The sequence below is a fragment of the Artemia sp. Qi Xiang Cuo genome, chromosome 5, assembly GCF_049724085.1.
Source record: "Artemia sp. Qi Xiang Cuo chromosome 5, ASM4972408v1, whole genome shotgun sequence".
In the NCBI taxonomy this organism is placed as follows: Eukaryota; Metazoa; Arthropoda; class Branchiopoda; order Anostraca; family Artemiidae; genus Artemia; species Artemia sp. Qi Xiang Cuo.
This window is the reverse complement of record NC_142798.1, coordinates 19,810,975-19,828,214: the sequence shown is the minus strand read 5'-3', so window position 1 is coordinate 19,828,214 and position 17,240 is coordinate 19,810,975. Positions and strand designations below refer to the sequence as shown.

The 17,240-nt window shown below is 35.7% G+C and overlaps 1 protein-coding gene across 7 annotated transcripts in view; it reads right to left on the bottom strand.

Annotated features, from left to right (window-relative positions):
* The window catches only part of sv (paired box protein shaven), an 87,906-nt gene that overhangs the window by 12,363 nt on the left and 58,303 nt on the right, over positions 1 to 17,240 (bottom strand). For all 7 annotated transcript variants that reach the window (XM_089088761.1, XM_089088760.1, XM_089088764.1 and 4 more), the window contains one exon: positions 6,320 to 6,546. In XM_089088761.1, coding sequence (XP_088944887.1) covers positions 6,320 to 6,546 — 227 coding nt within the window. The remainder of the gene's footprint in view (positions 1 to 6,319; positions 6,547 to 17,240) is intronic.

Genomic DNA, 17,240 nt, shown 5'->3' with positions numbered 1-17,240 from the left:
AGATAAGTGCTTGTAGACAAACAGGAGAATCTAATTCAGGGCGGTGAAGTAAACAAACTCAGCAGGTTGGATGAAAACCAATGGGGATGTGTGGAGACATACAAAGGGAAATTTGAATATTCCATTATTGAAAGCTAACATTGTCTTTATTAGTAAAATATATTAATAGCTTGTTGAGTTCCGATTGATGAATGCATCTTTTCAGAGAAAATTAAACACAATTTTTGTGATGAGCAATAAAAAAAATTATCGGACGGAGAAGGCCGCATCCAGGGGGGCTCAGGGTTTGAACCGCCTTCCTCCTCGAAATTGTTGCCCAACTCGTAAAAACGAAATAAAATGCATATAAAAATTTATTAGTTTTTTAAAGTTTTTTGTAACCCCCCCCCCATAGAACAAACCGGGATGCACCCTTTCGGACAGATAAGACTCTATTTTAATGAGAATATACATCATAAAGTGTTAATTGTCTTCTTTTACAATGCCATTTTGCAATACAATACAATTGCAATTACAATGCAATACAATGCAATTTTTGTGATGAGTAATAAAAACATTCTCGGATGGACAAGGCTGCATCCTGCAGGGGGGAGGTTACAGGGTTTAACCCCAACCCTGGAGAAAAATTTTCCCCAACTCGTAAAAACGAAACAAAATGCACATAAGCAAATTTTCATGCGTAATTAAACTCTTTTGTAGTCGTTTTCTTGCGAAACGCTAACGTATAAAGCATGGTCGTATCCTGGGGGAGGGGGGTTACCCGTTTTCAACCCCCCCCCCCCCCCGAAATCTGTGACCGAGTCGAAAATTAGTAAAACCTAGGTAAAAATCAGTATAATTAGTCGAAAACTGAGTCAAAAATTAGTAACCCCCCCCCCGAAAAATTCAAAACTTAGTAACCCCCCCCCCCCGAAAAAAAAATCCTGGATCCGCCCTTGATAAAGATTCAGTCTTCTCGTGACAAAAACACGCTTGGTTCGCTTTAAAACAAAGCCAACCATTGTTAAGACAGGCTTTTAAAGTGGCATCAATTCACAAGAATGTAGGGTAGGGGTAAATTTTTGTTTCAAAATATAGGGGCGTCAATTTTTTTTCAACGAAAATACAGGAGGAATTTTCAATGAAACCCAAAATAGACAATTTTCAAAATCTGGGGAGGGGGTAAGCTACTCCTCCACTCTTTCTCTCATGCTCCTCCTGCAAATTTACTCCTGGGCTTGTGATTAGGGGACCCTCCTTAATCTTGGGAGTTTTATCAGTTTTCCCTTATTCAATAAGCTACAATTGGAAATATAAATGACATCCTTTGTTCTTTTGTCGAATAGGGGCTTGTCCGAAAATTGAGTCCCTTCAAAATAAGTTTGAATGCATACTTGGATGCATAATCATTTTTTTTTTTTTTTTTTTTTTTTTTTTTTTACAGTTTTTGATGCACGTGCTTAAGAATAAAAAAAGAAGAAAATACAACGATAACATAAACAAAGGGTTAAACAAAAGCTGAATAGCTAGGATAAAAATCAAACTTTCACACGAAATGACACTCCTGGAGCAAAGAAAAATGACAAAGTCATACGCATAACACGCACCAAAGCCTTATGCTTTGCAAATCTCGTGCCGTTCTAGCCAGTGATCAAGAAGAATAGACCCCTTTGATTCCGGCCAGCAGCACCCTTCCAGCCAGGGGGTCGAATGTGGGGGCAGCTGGACCGTGATGGACCTGCACAAACATACGTTAAGAGTAATAGCTTATTTAGATGTTTCCAGGGAGGTCAAGATATACGATTTCCGATTATGTAAGCGAAAGCATAAGAGGGACTGATTAAAAGGTCAAAGTTTCTATAGCCATGGGAAAATAATGTAACTGAGACTTCATTAACTCGGCTAAGCCCCATTTTATGTAGGAGTTGCTTAGAAGAGCGAAGCAAAAAAAGCTTGTATTCAGATTACATAGATTTGATTAGAATATTAGAAGCTACAGGGATGACAGTGGTCAAATATGGCTCTGAAGCATGGGCGCTCTGAAAAGCGGATAAAGATTTGCAAAATGTTTTACAGAGAAATTGCTTAAGGATTGTTCTGGGTACCCGGCTGACTGACCGTATTTGAAACAGTGGGCTGTAAGAAAAACGTGGTTCAATACCACTCTTAGGGCCATAATGAAAGAAAGGTTGAGGTGGCTAGGGCACGTTGTGAGGATGAAGGATGACAGATGGCCGAAGATTGTTCGTTTCGGCCAACCGTCTACGGCTAAACGGAAAGCAGGTCGTCCTTGTCTGGGGTGGAAGGACGTCATAAAGAAAGATTTAAAGGAATTGGGAACTTCGTGGGAGGGTGTAAAAAGGGAGGCTTTGAATAGATTGGGATGGAGGAGGAGCGAGCGTATCTCTGTTGGCCTCAGGCGGCTTGGTGCTGCGGTGAGTTGTTAGCAGTAGTAGTAGTAGTAGTAAATTTGATTACGTCAGAATATGTTCTGAGCAAGTTTCAATACTCTATCCCAACGTCTCGTGGTGAATAAAGAAAATTAATGGATCTAGATGGAGACGTGCACAATCTAGATGGAGACGTGCATAAAAACTTATTCCTTTTGAATTCTCCAAATCAGCAATAAAAAAGTGATTTGCACAAAAATATTAATTGAAACTATTGAATAAATACTAAAAACACCATGATTCTGGAAGGGAGGGGCTAGGAGGAAAGGGCTTAATGTTTCCCACATCCTGTACTCATGCATAGTTGCATTTAGCAAAATGCAATAGAATTAGTTGCATTTGGGAAAAATATCGATAGAATTACTTCTATCGATATTTTTTCCATGAGACATAATTTCAGTTAACACACATTCCACATCTGAATTATAAAACCAAATTTTCTTTGACGATTATCAATTTTCTTTTCCACAAAATAAAAAATGTGTTGAAGATACGTATTTTGTAAAAGTTGTAAAGACTATATTTTATTGTAAACCCTTAGCAAAAAGTAGGAAAACCAATAATGAATGCGTAAAAAGACTGATCTGGATCACTATCATCGGCTGAGGATATTTCAAGTCTCAAAAGACTTCGAAGAGTCTTATTCAGTTTGTTACTTGCGAGGGTGTCTGCAAAAGGAAGGGGGGAGACTAGACAATTCCCCTTGCCATAAAATCCCAACTGCATACAAATCTGAAATAGTTGTAACGATGAAAAACTTAACACTTTTGTGGAAAAAAAAAAGCTTTTTCTGACCAAGCATCGGCATAATTTCTTTTTTTCAGAAAAAAACGGAAACAGGTTAGACAAAAACAGAAACAAAAGTAAAACAGACAAAAAAAAAAACAGAAAAAAAAATAGAAAGAGAAGTAAAAGCAGAAACGGGAAAAAACAGAACAGAAACAGGTCCGTCAAAAAAAGGTGACCTGTTTCTCCTTTATGTTCTGTTTATTGGTAAAACAGAAACAGAAACAGGACCGTCAAAAAAGGCGACCTGTTTCTCCTTTATGTTCTGTTTATTGGAAAAACAGAAACAGAAACAGGTTAGACAAAACAGAAACAGAATTAAAAACAGAAACAGTGCCGATGCTTTTTTCTGACCTTTAGACTGCTTGTAAAATATTTTTCAGTTATTCCGCCCGCTCCGAAAAAGTAATACGGTTGCCAAAATTGAAGAAGAAATACAGTATGCTCCAACTTTTATATCACATGTATATGCGTAACTATTTAAATTGTATATCAGAAAGAGATCCAATTGTTTAAGTCTTTCTAGCGATCAAGACTAAGACATCTAACTTCTTTGATTGTCATTAGCCGACTCAGGCAACAATGAGCTATTCCCGTTTACGTATCCTAGGATCGGCGAAGCGTAGCGGTTCTTAGAAAATCGCCGGAAAGAGGGATCTATGAAGTCACACGACCCTAATAACGATACGATGGGATAAATCAGTAAACGAGGAATGATTTTTTATGATGAAAATATATGAGGGAACTGAGGTTCGACAAGTACCTAATTATTCAGTAGGGATCCACCAGCGAATTCAGCCATCCTTGCATAATGACATAGGCGGGACTTTTAATTAAAGCAATAGTCACTAAGTATGAAAATAAGGCAATTTAGAAGATTTGGGAGTAGGTTTTCTGTTAGTAAATCACCCATAATGCTCAAAGCACCCTATTTATTTTTAAGAGGACGAATGACAGTTCAAAAGTTAGAAACTCGCAAAGAGCTCTTTTAGCATTGTGTAATTATATTTAACTGGGACCTTGGAAGCAACGTTGAGGACACTTTCATGGGCGTCCATAAGGGGGGGCAAGGGGGAGCCGCATCCCCCCTGGCTGAATGACGGTGTCATATATCTGTATTAATTAAAAAAAACTTTTTCCACAGAATAAGTTTTCAAAGAAAAGTAGAGCTCTATTAAGTCAAAAATGGGCAGAAATAAAGTCAAATAATCTTCGAAGGGTAAAACTACCACAAATCACCATCAACAATTAAATGAAACTCAAAACGAACAGAAAGTTATAAAAAATAGCCGAGTCAAACTCAAAACGAGTGAAAATTAACATTACTAGGGCTGACAACCCCCATGTCTTCTCAAGACCAGAACATAACTTAGGCTTTACTGAAAAATGACTGTGGATTGTCAGTTTGATATACCTATAAACTCAAAACGAAGTGCCTATTAGACCAGATAAGCCCCCCCCCCCCCCACATAAAATTCAGCCTATGGGCGCCCATGGACACTTTTACGTATGGAATTATATATTTCTGCATATTTAACAGAAATAGAAACGTTCTGAAAAGATAAAAAAAAATCGCCATCTCATGGATTAGCGGGTTCCCTCGTGTATTGATGCTTCACTACCCTAAAATGATAATTAAACTATGTGCTATAGGATTTGGGTCCTCAATTAGTTGGGAGGATCTAATTATTTGATTAAACAATAAACTAATTAAAAGATTGTATCTAAGAAACAAGCATGAATACAATCATTACGTAAAAAATCTAAGTTTCACACTAATTCTCATAATATTTCGTAAGATCACTTTAGATGACCAAAAAATTTGCAAAGGAGTCCAAGATTTGGTACTCTTATCCTGTTGCCCAAAGAAGCATAATTATAATGAAGCCAAACAATAAGTGCAATTCTAATTTCCACTCGTCCTAGCCGAGTGGTTGGCACGTGAGACTTAAAATCCTTTGTCCGTGAGGACGAGGGTTCGAGTCCTTATGTCGCTGGTTCAAGACTCTGCAGGTTCAGCCAGAATCAACCCAGTTCTAAATGAGTACCTGGAGAAATCTGGGGAAGGTAGTCAGGAAGGGTGTGTGAAAGCGCAGGATGGTTGACCCACAGCCCACCCCCCATTCGGTTCCCTGGCTGAAGGGCCTTGAAACAGAGACCAGTGCCACCGGTAGAGATTTAATGTCAAATACCGTGTTCTTTACATTTTAATTTAAGTAGAGGTGCTAAACTTCTATGCACAGTTAGGGAAGTTTATTATGCTATGGCTCAGGTACTATACTATCGCTCATTTAACACCAAACCAGGTTTGATTTTATTTATATGTTATTGTTTTTTTTGTGGATTCTAAAAGTGCTTTAAGTGGGTATTCCTTTTAGCACATTTCACGAAAAAACACATTAATACAAATAAATATAAACAAAAATCGAAGAAACGATAGCAAAGTATACATAGGGGAAGAGCTTCGCAATTTTACCCTCTGAAAGAAAACAAAGCTTATACAATTTTACCAGTAGCTCCCTTTACATTTTATTTAATTTGTACTTTTTTTTATTCCAAATCCCTCTTGAAGTCAGTTCCTGCATACCTGTCTAAAATCGATCCCCATGAAAACTTGAAAGACCTTAAAAGACCCACTACTTAATTGATCCCATTATTTTATTTGACTTATTACTTTTCGTAGACTCACCAATGTATGCAGCAGCCACCACTCAAAACACTATGCTCTTGGCAAGGCGGTATTCGGATATTTTTTTTGGGGGGGGGGGGGTATAAAAGAACAAGTGATTATTGAGGTTTCTATGTTCAAAAGATTGTTTTTATGTATTTTTATTCTTTTTGTATGAATTTTAGACAAAAATTTTAGGGAGGATTGATGGTTGAAATCAGGTAACCCCCTACCTAGATACAGCCAAGGATCTTAGTCATTTGTTTGGCTAAAATAAAATACTAAGATCTCAAATATTTTTTTACAAAATCAAAATATTTATCATGAATTAAATTCTCGACCAGATAATACTTTGCCAAAAGATAAAACGTTTTAAGATAGATTTGACAGACTAGAAAATGACCCGTTTCAATTAAAGTCTCATTAAAAAACATACCTTCTTCTCTTTTCCTTTTGATGTTCCCATTAGGATCTGTATGAGTTATTCCGAGTATTCCACTTATACTATAAGACCCAGGCCTGTCATGAGGGCCGTGTCCGGGATGGCCAGAAGATCCATGGGTTATGACTGAAGTTGCTTGTGAAAGACCAGTGGGACTGCATGAGCCGCTGCTATTACCCCCAACTCCCTTAGCTTTCTCAGCTGCTTTGTTTCGAACGATCCTTAAAAAAGACAAGACTACATAGTAAAGAGGGCTATAAAGTACCTAGGACAGTGAAAATTATTTTTTGGGAGGTGGAAAATTACACAATCATATGCCTTAAAATTTGACGCAAGGACCTTACATACATATTTGTCTTAAAAAATAAGGGGAAAAAACAGGAATTCAATTTTTTAGAATTAATCTCCATATGTAGTTATGCAGTTTTAAATAATAGATGGTGCCAATAAAAAAAAAATAAACATGGTCTAAGAATCAGTATAAATCAGCTAAAAACATATGGCACTAAACAGCTTAAAATTATATAAGCTTCTTTTTTGAAAGTGTAGCCCCCCTCGGGAATCAACAGATTGTTAACATTTGAATTTTTTTGAATTTTTTTTTCTTACATTATTTTCACGGCTCAGCGTTGCAATACTGACAAAAAGGTGGATCTACCTCAAAAACTCAAAAACAACCCCATAAAACCTTAGGAGATCGTAGTTTTCAGGAGCGAGTAGTCCCACGATTGGGTCAGTGGACAAATCTATGTTTTCATTTTGATGTCCTTGGTACAATAAGCATTAACAGGAAATACAAGGCAAGATGAATTCCAGATAGTTCAAATTACTAAAATCACAGCTTCAATTTGCCCATAAACATTTAAAGTTGTGTTACCATCTTGCATTTCCCCGGTTCACGTGCATAAATTGTTTGGCTAATCCGCATTACTAGGTACTGATGCAAATGATCACTGGTAGGCTAAACTTCACATTTCCTTAATTAGATCGAATATATTTTACATTAGTAAACATCAACAACAACAAGAACAATAGGGAGTTCTTTTCGCAAGACAGCGGAATTTTATATTTGTATGAATATTTCGACCTTCAGCAAAAGATTATGCAAAATATTCTTTCATTTATATATTTATGTTTGGCTGAGGACGGCCCTTGGACATAGGGTCGAAATATTCATTCAAACATAGAATTTAGATGTCTTGCGAAAAGAACTCCCTATTGTTCTTCTTGTTGTTGATGTTTATGATGGAAAGACAGTGTGGTTTTCGTTGCTATTTATTTTACATTAGCCTCCTCTGCAATTGCTACTGGCAGATCAATAGTTTGAATTTTCTATGCCACAGAAGTTTCCCATTTGTCAGAAAGGATATATTATAAAAGATTAGTCTTTTGTATTTCTTTACTCTTTAGAGCCGGAGAAATCTCCTTTCCCCAAAAATTAAGGAGACTATGAAAAGAAGCATGTATCTGGGAAAGATCTTTTGGTCTGAATGATTTTCTTTGCTAAATTAGAAGGATAAATACCCCTATAGTAAAGTTTATCTGTTTGTTTCTTGTGGCCATTGCGATACGGTTCATAATTTGAAAAGGTATAATTCTAAGGAAAACATATTAAAGCGGTATTCAAGTTCACCCTGGTATTTAGTTTACCCCTGAAGGTGTTAATGACACCACGCCTGAAGATAGTTGTTCGATTCTCTTCGACCAGTCCCAAGCCTGGAAAAGGAGGAGGTTTGGGAGTTGGCCTAGCAAGCTATCCCCGTAAAACAAAGCCCGCTAAAGAAGCGTCAACGAAAAGCCATGGATCTAAATATCTCAATCTGACGACAACTCACGTCAGCCCCCGGATAAGATTGTTGAATGAACACGCTCCGTAGAACGTACGAACATGACAGATTTGCCCTCCAGACGAGTCTCATGCCAGAGTAGGAGGGTATCTACGCAGCGGCCAACTTGAGGGAAGACTGGAGGCTATTCACTGACGCCCTTTGTGCCTCTGGAGGCACTAAGATCTAAGGTAAAGTGTTAATGAGGAAAATGAATCTCGCCATATGCACCGTAAAAGCTATTTATCTGGCTTTTATTAGATCATCTTGCCAAATGATTTGTTACGCTTTCAAGTTAGGCATATTATAAAAGCTAAAAGTACCAGAATATTCTTATCTGTGGTGCTTAGTTCTAGCCGTCATAAAATATACAAAAAGTGTTAAATCAGAACAGGGCTAACTCAATGCCTTGTACATATTACCTGAGATCAGCCAACCAGAACGAACCCTGCTTCTAATCACGGAGGGCTTATGAAGGAACAATATATGAATTTATAATTAAAGTAGCTTACTGATAGCCAACCATGAGCCAGAAATGATGTGTTTGACTTTAAAATAAGAGTTAATTAGGAGCCATTCAGACAGACAGCGAGATTGCCGAGTAAATCATCTCTCTAGGCAGGCTGGAACTGTCGGGGTTTGAAATCAGTACCACCTACTTCAAAATGATCTTCGTTAGCTAAATGCAAAAGAGGCTGATATTAAAAAGAAGGCTTAGTTACAAAGGCATTTTTCATAATTCAAGATTCGTGGCTTCAATAATTACTTGATAATATACCACTTTTCTTAGCAATTAGATAATTACCAGCTGTACGAGCAGGCCACACAGAAGACAAGAATTTTCCAGAGTTTGATAAGAAACGGTAAATGACCTAGTGATTGATGCCATAAAAAGTGGGGATTATCCTCAAAAGGGCTTGGAACTTGTACCATGTGAAAGGAGCATACGCAGTATTTTTTTGGTGGGAGGAGGCAGTATTAAAAAATTTGGGGGTGCAATAATAAAACGATAATTTTTTGATAATTTTAATAGGAAGTACCCGGAATTTCATGAAAATTAAGGGTTTGATAGGGGAAAGGTTCCCATACCCACCTCTTACGTACGTCCGTGCCATGAGGTACAAAGCATGCTAAAGCATGAACCTCTTGAATACATGAACTTCAAGCCTGCTGAAGCTTCGACTTCAAAATAGAACTTCTTGATCTTGATGTTTAAATGAGACACTATTGCCGATGACCAAAAAATACGCGACAATGCAACACTTGCTTTTTTCTTCTGATTTCGATCTTTCTAATGTCCCAAAATGTAATGGCCAAATTTTAGATATTACAATCCCCACATAAGCCAAAATTTCACACTTTTCTCTTCATTTCTACTAATATTTGTATTTTAAACACCTGATAATAAAAACGGTCATTTGAATAATTAACCGGAAGAAGGTCCATAAGTGGGAATTGGTTGGGAAAGGGATTTGTCAAACCAGCAAGAAACATGCAAACCATACGCAGGGCCGAATTTAAAGCTTTGACGCTTCTAGGCCTAAGTGTTTTTGCCGCTCTGTTTTTGCAAAATTTTCAGGGAAATCCAAAAAAAATCGGGGATAGCGCAAGCACTGAACAGAACGCAACTGATGAGCCACAAGTAATGAAAGAGAGAGGTGATGCCGAACTCTCAACTGTCATTCGTGGGAGATATCTGACAGTTTATAAGTCGTCGCAGAATTACAGTGTTGTTTTAAAATCACTTTTCTGTAAATAAACAGCGCGGCGGCGGAATACACCTGGCCCTTTCACGATAAAGCACGATAAATCAGTGCAGCCGATAAATCAGTCCAGTTTTTGCTAAGAAAAAAAATTACTCAGTGATAATTTCTTGCACACCCTGGTTTTGTGCGCCCCTAGGCCCGGACCTAGTGAGCCTATTGGTAAATTCTGGCATGACCATATGAAAAATATGGAAACCGTCGTTTAAGAAATAATGCGATTTTTCGAGTAAGCAGACTAGAAGCTCCTTGCCTATGCACATGTTCCAGAGTAGAAACGAAAGTTTTTTTTACCCCCCCCCCCCCCTTTGGAGAGAATAATTAACTCTCTAGAACTGATTAATCTGCCAAGTATATAAAATAGGTAAATAGAGCACTTCACAGGAACTGTATCGATCGATAACCATTTCCACGAGCTTCACGAATACAAACGTATTAAACCAGTGGTTCTCAACCGATTCTGGACCATACCCTACCTAGGTATTTCTAAAATCGTCTCGCCCCCCTCGTAATATTTAAATTTTGTTACTCAAAATTTTGCGCGTATTTTGCAGCTTTCATACAATGCCTGACGTCATTGGAATATTATCATGTATATTCATGTATCTCTTTTGCTCTTTAAGTACATATAAATATCCGCTCATTCACATAGAATTTTTTTTTTCAGAATTAGGGCTCTAGACTACAGTCACCCGAAGGATGCATGTCCTATAAATGACCATCAAAACGTTGTTATGCCCCACCGATGGGGCCTGTGTTCCACGTTGGGAATCGCGGGCTTAAACTGTAATGATAGTGATCGTCATATTTAACCTCAGTTTGTAACTGCAAACTCAGCTTTCATGAATAATCATCGGATTCACGTCATTGTATTCATAATGAAAATTGATGTGTTTTGTAGCAACTCAGCCGAGAGCTACATCATCGACTGGGAGGGAAAGGAAAAGCAAAAAATCTGTGAACACATGTCACTCTTATTGTGTGAAAATGAGTGTATGATGTTGCAAGACAAAAACAACCCCCTCTGTCACTGCTATCTTCAAAAAGTGATTTATCCTATTCAACTGCTTTAATGAAAAAAGAGAGAATCAGCTTTCACTTCTGAAGCTATAGCCCAGTGACGCGAATAAAAACTTATGCTTACTAGATTTACTTCAGACTGAATCAACAGTTTTTTTTTTTTTAATGTGCTTATCCGTAAGACAACTTTCCAAAGATTAATGTGGACTGATGGTGTTATGATTACAGAAATAAATATTATAAGAACTAAGCACTATTTTTGCCTCTTCCGTCTTCTCCGAGTTTTATTCCAAAAAAATGAGTGTGCTACAGGGGCTCGCGCAAAAGTACACAAGCCTAATAATATACTATTCAAATTAAAGAGTTTTTCCCGATCGGGAAGTTTTCCAATGCAGTCTTAAGAAAAAGACAAATTTCTTTTTTCAAACTCACTTTGACGAATTTCTGGCCTTAGTGGTAACTGAAATAAAAGGTTACAGCGGCTAATAAGCAAACGAAAATGTAGTAAAAATTTCTGGTACTTATGCATTAGCTTGTACACACACGAGAAATCAAGTTTGGTTAATGCTAATGAAATAAAACAAGATATGATGAAGATATAATAGTTTAGAAACAAATTTGGACTATATGTTTGCACATTAGGGGGGTGGGGGTAAAGTATAGCATATATTAAATACGTAACCTAACCTAGGTACCTTTTTTCCGCCTAAACCACCAAAAACAATAGTTTAAACATTGTAAACACAATGACAAACCACGCTTTACAATCCATTTCTCTATCGACAGATACCCATTTGACTAGGTATCCTTTAGCATTTCCTTATACAGTATATCTCGTGAATACCAGCTAATGCATAAGTACCAAATTTCTTTTGCCAAAGTTTCGTCTAATGATTTCTAGATTTAGTTGAAAACGTTCATTTCATTTTTAGCCAAGAAAATATAACAGTTTAATCAAAAGAAAAAAGTAATATCTTCTATCAATAAAAACCTACCAGAAGTCAGTGGTGCCAACTTTGGAGGGGGGGGGCAAGGATATTTTTATAATTTTCCAAACATGCAAAAGGGAAGATATTTTTCAGAATCTAGAGGTCAATTCTATCCTTGCAATTGGTATCCGTAGTAAATACAAATGATGGTAAATCTTATTCCAAGGCTGGATTGCTTATAATGAATGTCAAGGGTTTAAAAAGCGACAGTGAAACTTTGTTAGTGTTGACAGTGTTGTCAGTGTTTGACAGTGTTGTGATTTAAGACGTAAGCACAATTTTTGCTTCTTTCGTCTTCTCCAAGTTTCAATCCAATACCTAGTCTGTGTGCTAGAGGGGCCCACACAAAAATATAGAAGCCTTTTAATACACTATTCAGATTCAAGCACTTTTCTCGATCGGAAAGCTTTTCAACGCTGTTTTAAGAAGACAACAAATTTGTTATTTCAAATTCACATTGACAAAGTTCTGCCCTTATCTTTAGATTCTTATTAATATTGTTTAACTGGATTTAGTTATATTTAATTAAACGGGATTTGATTATCTTATAAGCCACGAATGAAGTGTTGAAGGCCGATTAAGCAGTTGAATTGTTTGTTTCACGTTTTGTGTACAATAAATACAAGCGAAACTTTTTTACTCGCTGAACTTCAACCGACTTCCAGTTGTTTAGGGTTAAGACTGAAGTTATGACATTCATAAAACCAATTTCTTTCCAGAAATTTTTCCAACCTCTTTGAGAAACATGGAGGCAGCTTCTTTATTGATTGGCCTCTCTGTCTTAATGTCAGCCAATGAGAGTCGACTATAAGATTTCACTCTTGGTTCTGTAATGGGGAAACCATGTCCCAAGCAAGAGAATTATTGCACCCAGATTGTAACATATTTCACCAGTTTTGGCAATCAAAGACCCATTCCTCTCTTTGGATCACTAACTGTTTGGGAGAGGAATGGAATAAAACTCCTTGTTTTTGCCCCTCTTGGCCTTTCGAAGCTTAATTGATCGAGGAAGAGATAGAACGCCTGTTTGTCAAGTAGGTGAAACTTTACTTTGAATTCTTTGCTATCGATTGACACTTATTGCCGTTGGTGGAAAAGGCTATCGGCAAAGAGTGACTTTCATAGAACTTTTCTTAAGTATGCCCAATACTTCTATGTTTGCGATTTAACCACCTAGATTTAAGAGTTTTGACAATCTATTCCCAAAAGTGAATAAATGCAAAAGTTGTAATTCAGATCCATAGAGAAACAAAATAAAATCGACATACCTAGGTGGCTAAGACATATTGGTACTTGTCTATTATACAAAACACACTCGAGAAGTGAAGTTTTTTTGAATGCTAATGAAATAAAACAAAAAATGATGAAAATAAAATGCTTTAGTAACAAAATTACGAAAACTACCACAAGGAATTATGGAAGGGGGGGGGGGCAGAGTGCGTAACCTAAAATAACCTAACATAACCTAACCAAAATACCAACTAAATGTTTAATTTTAAAAAAAGCTATATTGTGGTTTCTCAACGAGCCGAAGGTTATTGCCTGGTATAGACAGCGTAAAAATCTGGGTATTAGCAATACGAGTTCTCGAATGTGTTTTATATTTTAGACAAGTACCGACATCTTGAGTAACCTCTTGATCAGGCAGCCATTAATCCCTAACCCGCCCAGTAGTGGTTTTGAAACTTTTTCCGCCAAACGAATTTTATTTTTTCACGGAAAAAGTATAAAATTTTGTGCAATGAATATAGAATTCCAGCAACCCTGGTATCAGCGAAATCGAGCAGCTTCTTGTAGAATAGAAGAGAATAAAATGTATAATTTTGCGACCAAAACCATTGTATTGTCATGGAGAGCCATTCGTGTCGCCAATAGGTATTTGCACATTAAGGGGGGGGGGGTAAAGCATACCATATATTAAATACGTAACCTATAAATAACCAGTCTGGCGAGTATTTGTCCCGGTATCTGTAGCATCTCCAGTTTGACATTTCATATACAGTATATAAAAAAATTAGTTTAATGCACTTGCACCAAAGTACCTTTATAGTACTAAATAGTACCTTTATGGTACCAAATGGCTTATTTTTCAGTTTTTACTGTCATTTTCACTTGATTTGGAAAAATTGGCTCCAACTTTGCCCCCCCCCCCCAGGATTTGGACGAAATTACGCCACTGCCAGGAACGTGTAGACTTCCTACAATTAAACTGATTTGAATCTGTCCAGACCTATTCAGTAGTTGTAATAGTTCCAGAAACCATACACTTTATAGGCCTATTTGTTATTGATCCACCTGTACAGCCTACTGTATGTACACAAAGGTTTCTTGAAAAATTAAACTGCATGTTCTTTGTCAGCCCTCTTTGAAGCTAGTGTATACAGAAATAGGAGGTTTGAATCAATTTAAAAAATAACCATTATCGAAAGCTGGGAAAAAGAAACAGTGCGTCCATATGGAGAATGCAAACAAATTGAAATACATTTCTCGTTACAATTAACATGACTGATATTTCGTGACATAAAGTAATAAAGGCAATTTAAATAAATAGACAAAGCACGAGGTTTTTATTTAAATTTGTTCATTTAATCCTTATGTCTTCTTGTGCTTCTTAATAAAATTTGAATATTTATTTAGAAAATTGAAATTTTTATGTGATCAAATCCAAATCTAGTCCAAACAGAATAAAAAAATTATATATTCTGTAAAAAAAAACTAAAAATATATATATATATATATATATATATATATATATATATATATATATATATATATATATATATATATATATATATATATATATATATATATATATATATATATATATATATATATATATATATATATATATATATATATATATATATATATATATATATATATATGTATATATATGTATATATGTATATATGATATATATATATGTATATATATATATATATATATATATATATATATATATATATATATATATATATATATATATATATATATATATATATATATATATATATATATATATATATATATATATATATATATATATATATATATATATATATATATATATATATATATATATATATATATATATATATATATATATATATATATATATATATATATATATATATATATATATATATATATATATATATATATATATATATATATATTATAGTTTTTATATATAATAGTTTTTTTTTTTTTTTTGTGGAGTTGATGTCCCCTGAATTTTTAGTTTTGTTTTATGGTGGTCTTCTCTGCGCTATGACTCCCAGGCCTTAGGTATGGTCTCTTTTTAATTTTATATGTGGTTTGGCGATTGATTTCTTTTTTATGGTTGTTTGGATATATTGTATTTTCTTTTTTTTTTCTCATTCCCCTTGTATCCCTGGCCATGGAGCCTTTCGAGGGGGATTAGGAGTGTTGTGGTTGGATTGTATGTATTGATTGGATTATTCAATGTAGGCCTATTTTAGTGTTTTTCTATTGATTTAGTGTTTGATTTAAACGGTATGTATTCCCCCTCCATTACAGGCCTAGGAGCCTTTGGGGGACTAGCACAATGTATTTTCTTGTATGATTAATTGATGATAAATAAATCTTATCTGATATATATATATATATATATATATATATATATTATATATATATATATATATATATATATATATATATATATATATATATATATATATATATATATATAGCCGTATACAGGATTTTGTTCAAGGAGGGAGGGGGGTGTTTACAAAATAAACATTAAAAACGCATAAAAACTTTGTTTATATTCATTTTCGTGCACTTTGAAGAGTCGGGTAAACATTTCGGGGGAGGGGGTCTTACTCCCTAGAGCCGTATACAGGATTTTGTTCAAGGAGGGAGGGGGGTGTTTACAAAATAAACTTTAAAAAAACATAAAAAATTTGTTTATATTCATTTTGGTGGGCTTCGAAGAGTCGGGTAAACATTTCGGGGGAGGGGGTCTTACCCCCTAACCAACCGCCTTGGATAAGACCTTGTATTTATCATATTTATTCACAAATCAATAATAAATACAGTCAGCTCCTTCTGCTCCCGTTACATACTTTATCTTTAATAATTGTTGACAACATTTATGGTAGGACTGCGTCTAGATTCTTAGTAAATAAAAAAATGCACGTTTTTTCAACTGAAAGTAAGAAGCAGCATCAAAACTTAGAACAAACAAAAATTATTAATTATATGAGGGGCCTGTCCCCTTCTCAATACCTCGCTCTTTGCGCTAAAGTCTTTCTGAATTAAAAAAAAAAGCCTATTATTCTCATTAAACGGCCCTTGTGTTTCAGGAGTCATTCTTAAAGAATCAGGACAAAAAATCTGACTTTATTTAATTTTTGATCGTTTTTAAATAATGCCGGGAAATCTACGCCCCCCCCTCCGTAGAAAATTGTTTCTCCCCATGGACAATCCCTCCCTGGAAAATTATTCCCACGTAAAATCCCTGCCCCCCCCCTCCAGGAAAACTACTCCCAGACAATTCCATTCTAGCTGAAGATTCCCTCCGAAAAATTTGTTGCGGACGGTTCCAGGTGAAAAATTTTCTTAGTGCACTTTCATTTACTCTCTAATGGCCTAATTTCTCCCGTGAAAAAAAATCCTCCCTTCTATGGAAAGATACTCCAGACAACTCCAGCCCGGTAAAAACTTCCTCCCAGACAATTCCCCTTAACATCTCCACATGTAAAATTGAGTCGGCAAATAGAAAGCAAAATCAATAAAAAGAATTTCGTATAGGAATTCTGGCAACTTCTGGCCCCCCCTCCACCAGAAAAATGTATGCGTACTTCCCAATAACAAATACTATGCGTAAGTCCTATACGTTTATTATTTTCTATTGTTGATAGCGATGTAAATATTAGGGTTTTTTTGAAGGGTGTATAGCCAAAACAAGTTTACTTCTGGCAGTTGATGTATTCATTTGTTTAATGTAAATAAAACCCTTATTAAGTATAACTTAAAGACTTTTCCTCAGGGGCTGTCGAGGTTATGTTATCTCCAAAGGCATAGTTCTGGGCTTTTCAGCTATGATGAACAAAATGGCTATCTCAAAATTTTGATCGGACAACTTTGAGGAAAAAGGGGGTGGGAGGGGGTCTAGTTACCCTCCAATTTTTTTGGTTACTTATAAAGGGAACTAGAACTTTTAATTTCCGTTCAAATGAACCCTTTCCGGAAATTCAAGGACTTTCGGTTCGATGCGATCACCCCTGGGGAAAACAAACAAACAAAAAATTACAAAAAATATAAACAAGCATTCGTGATCTTTCGTCTG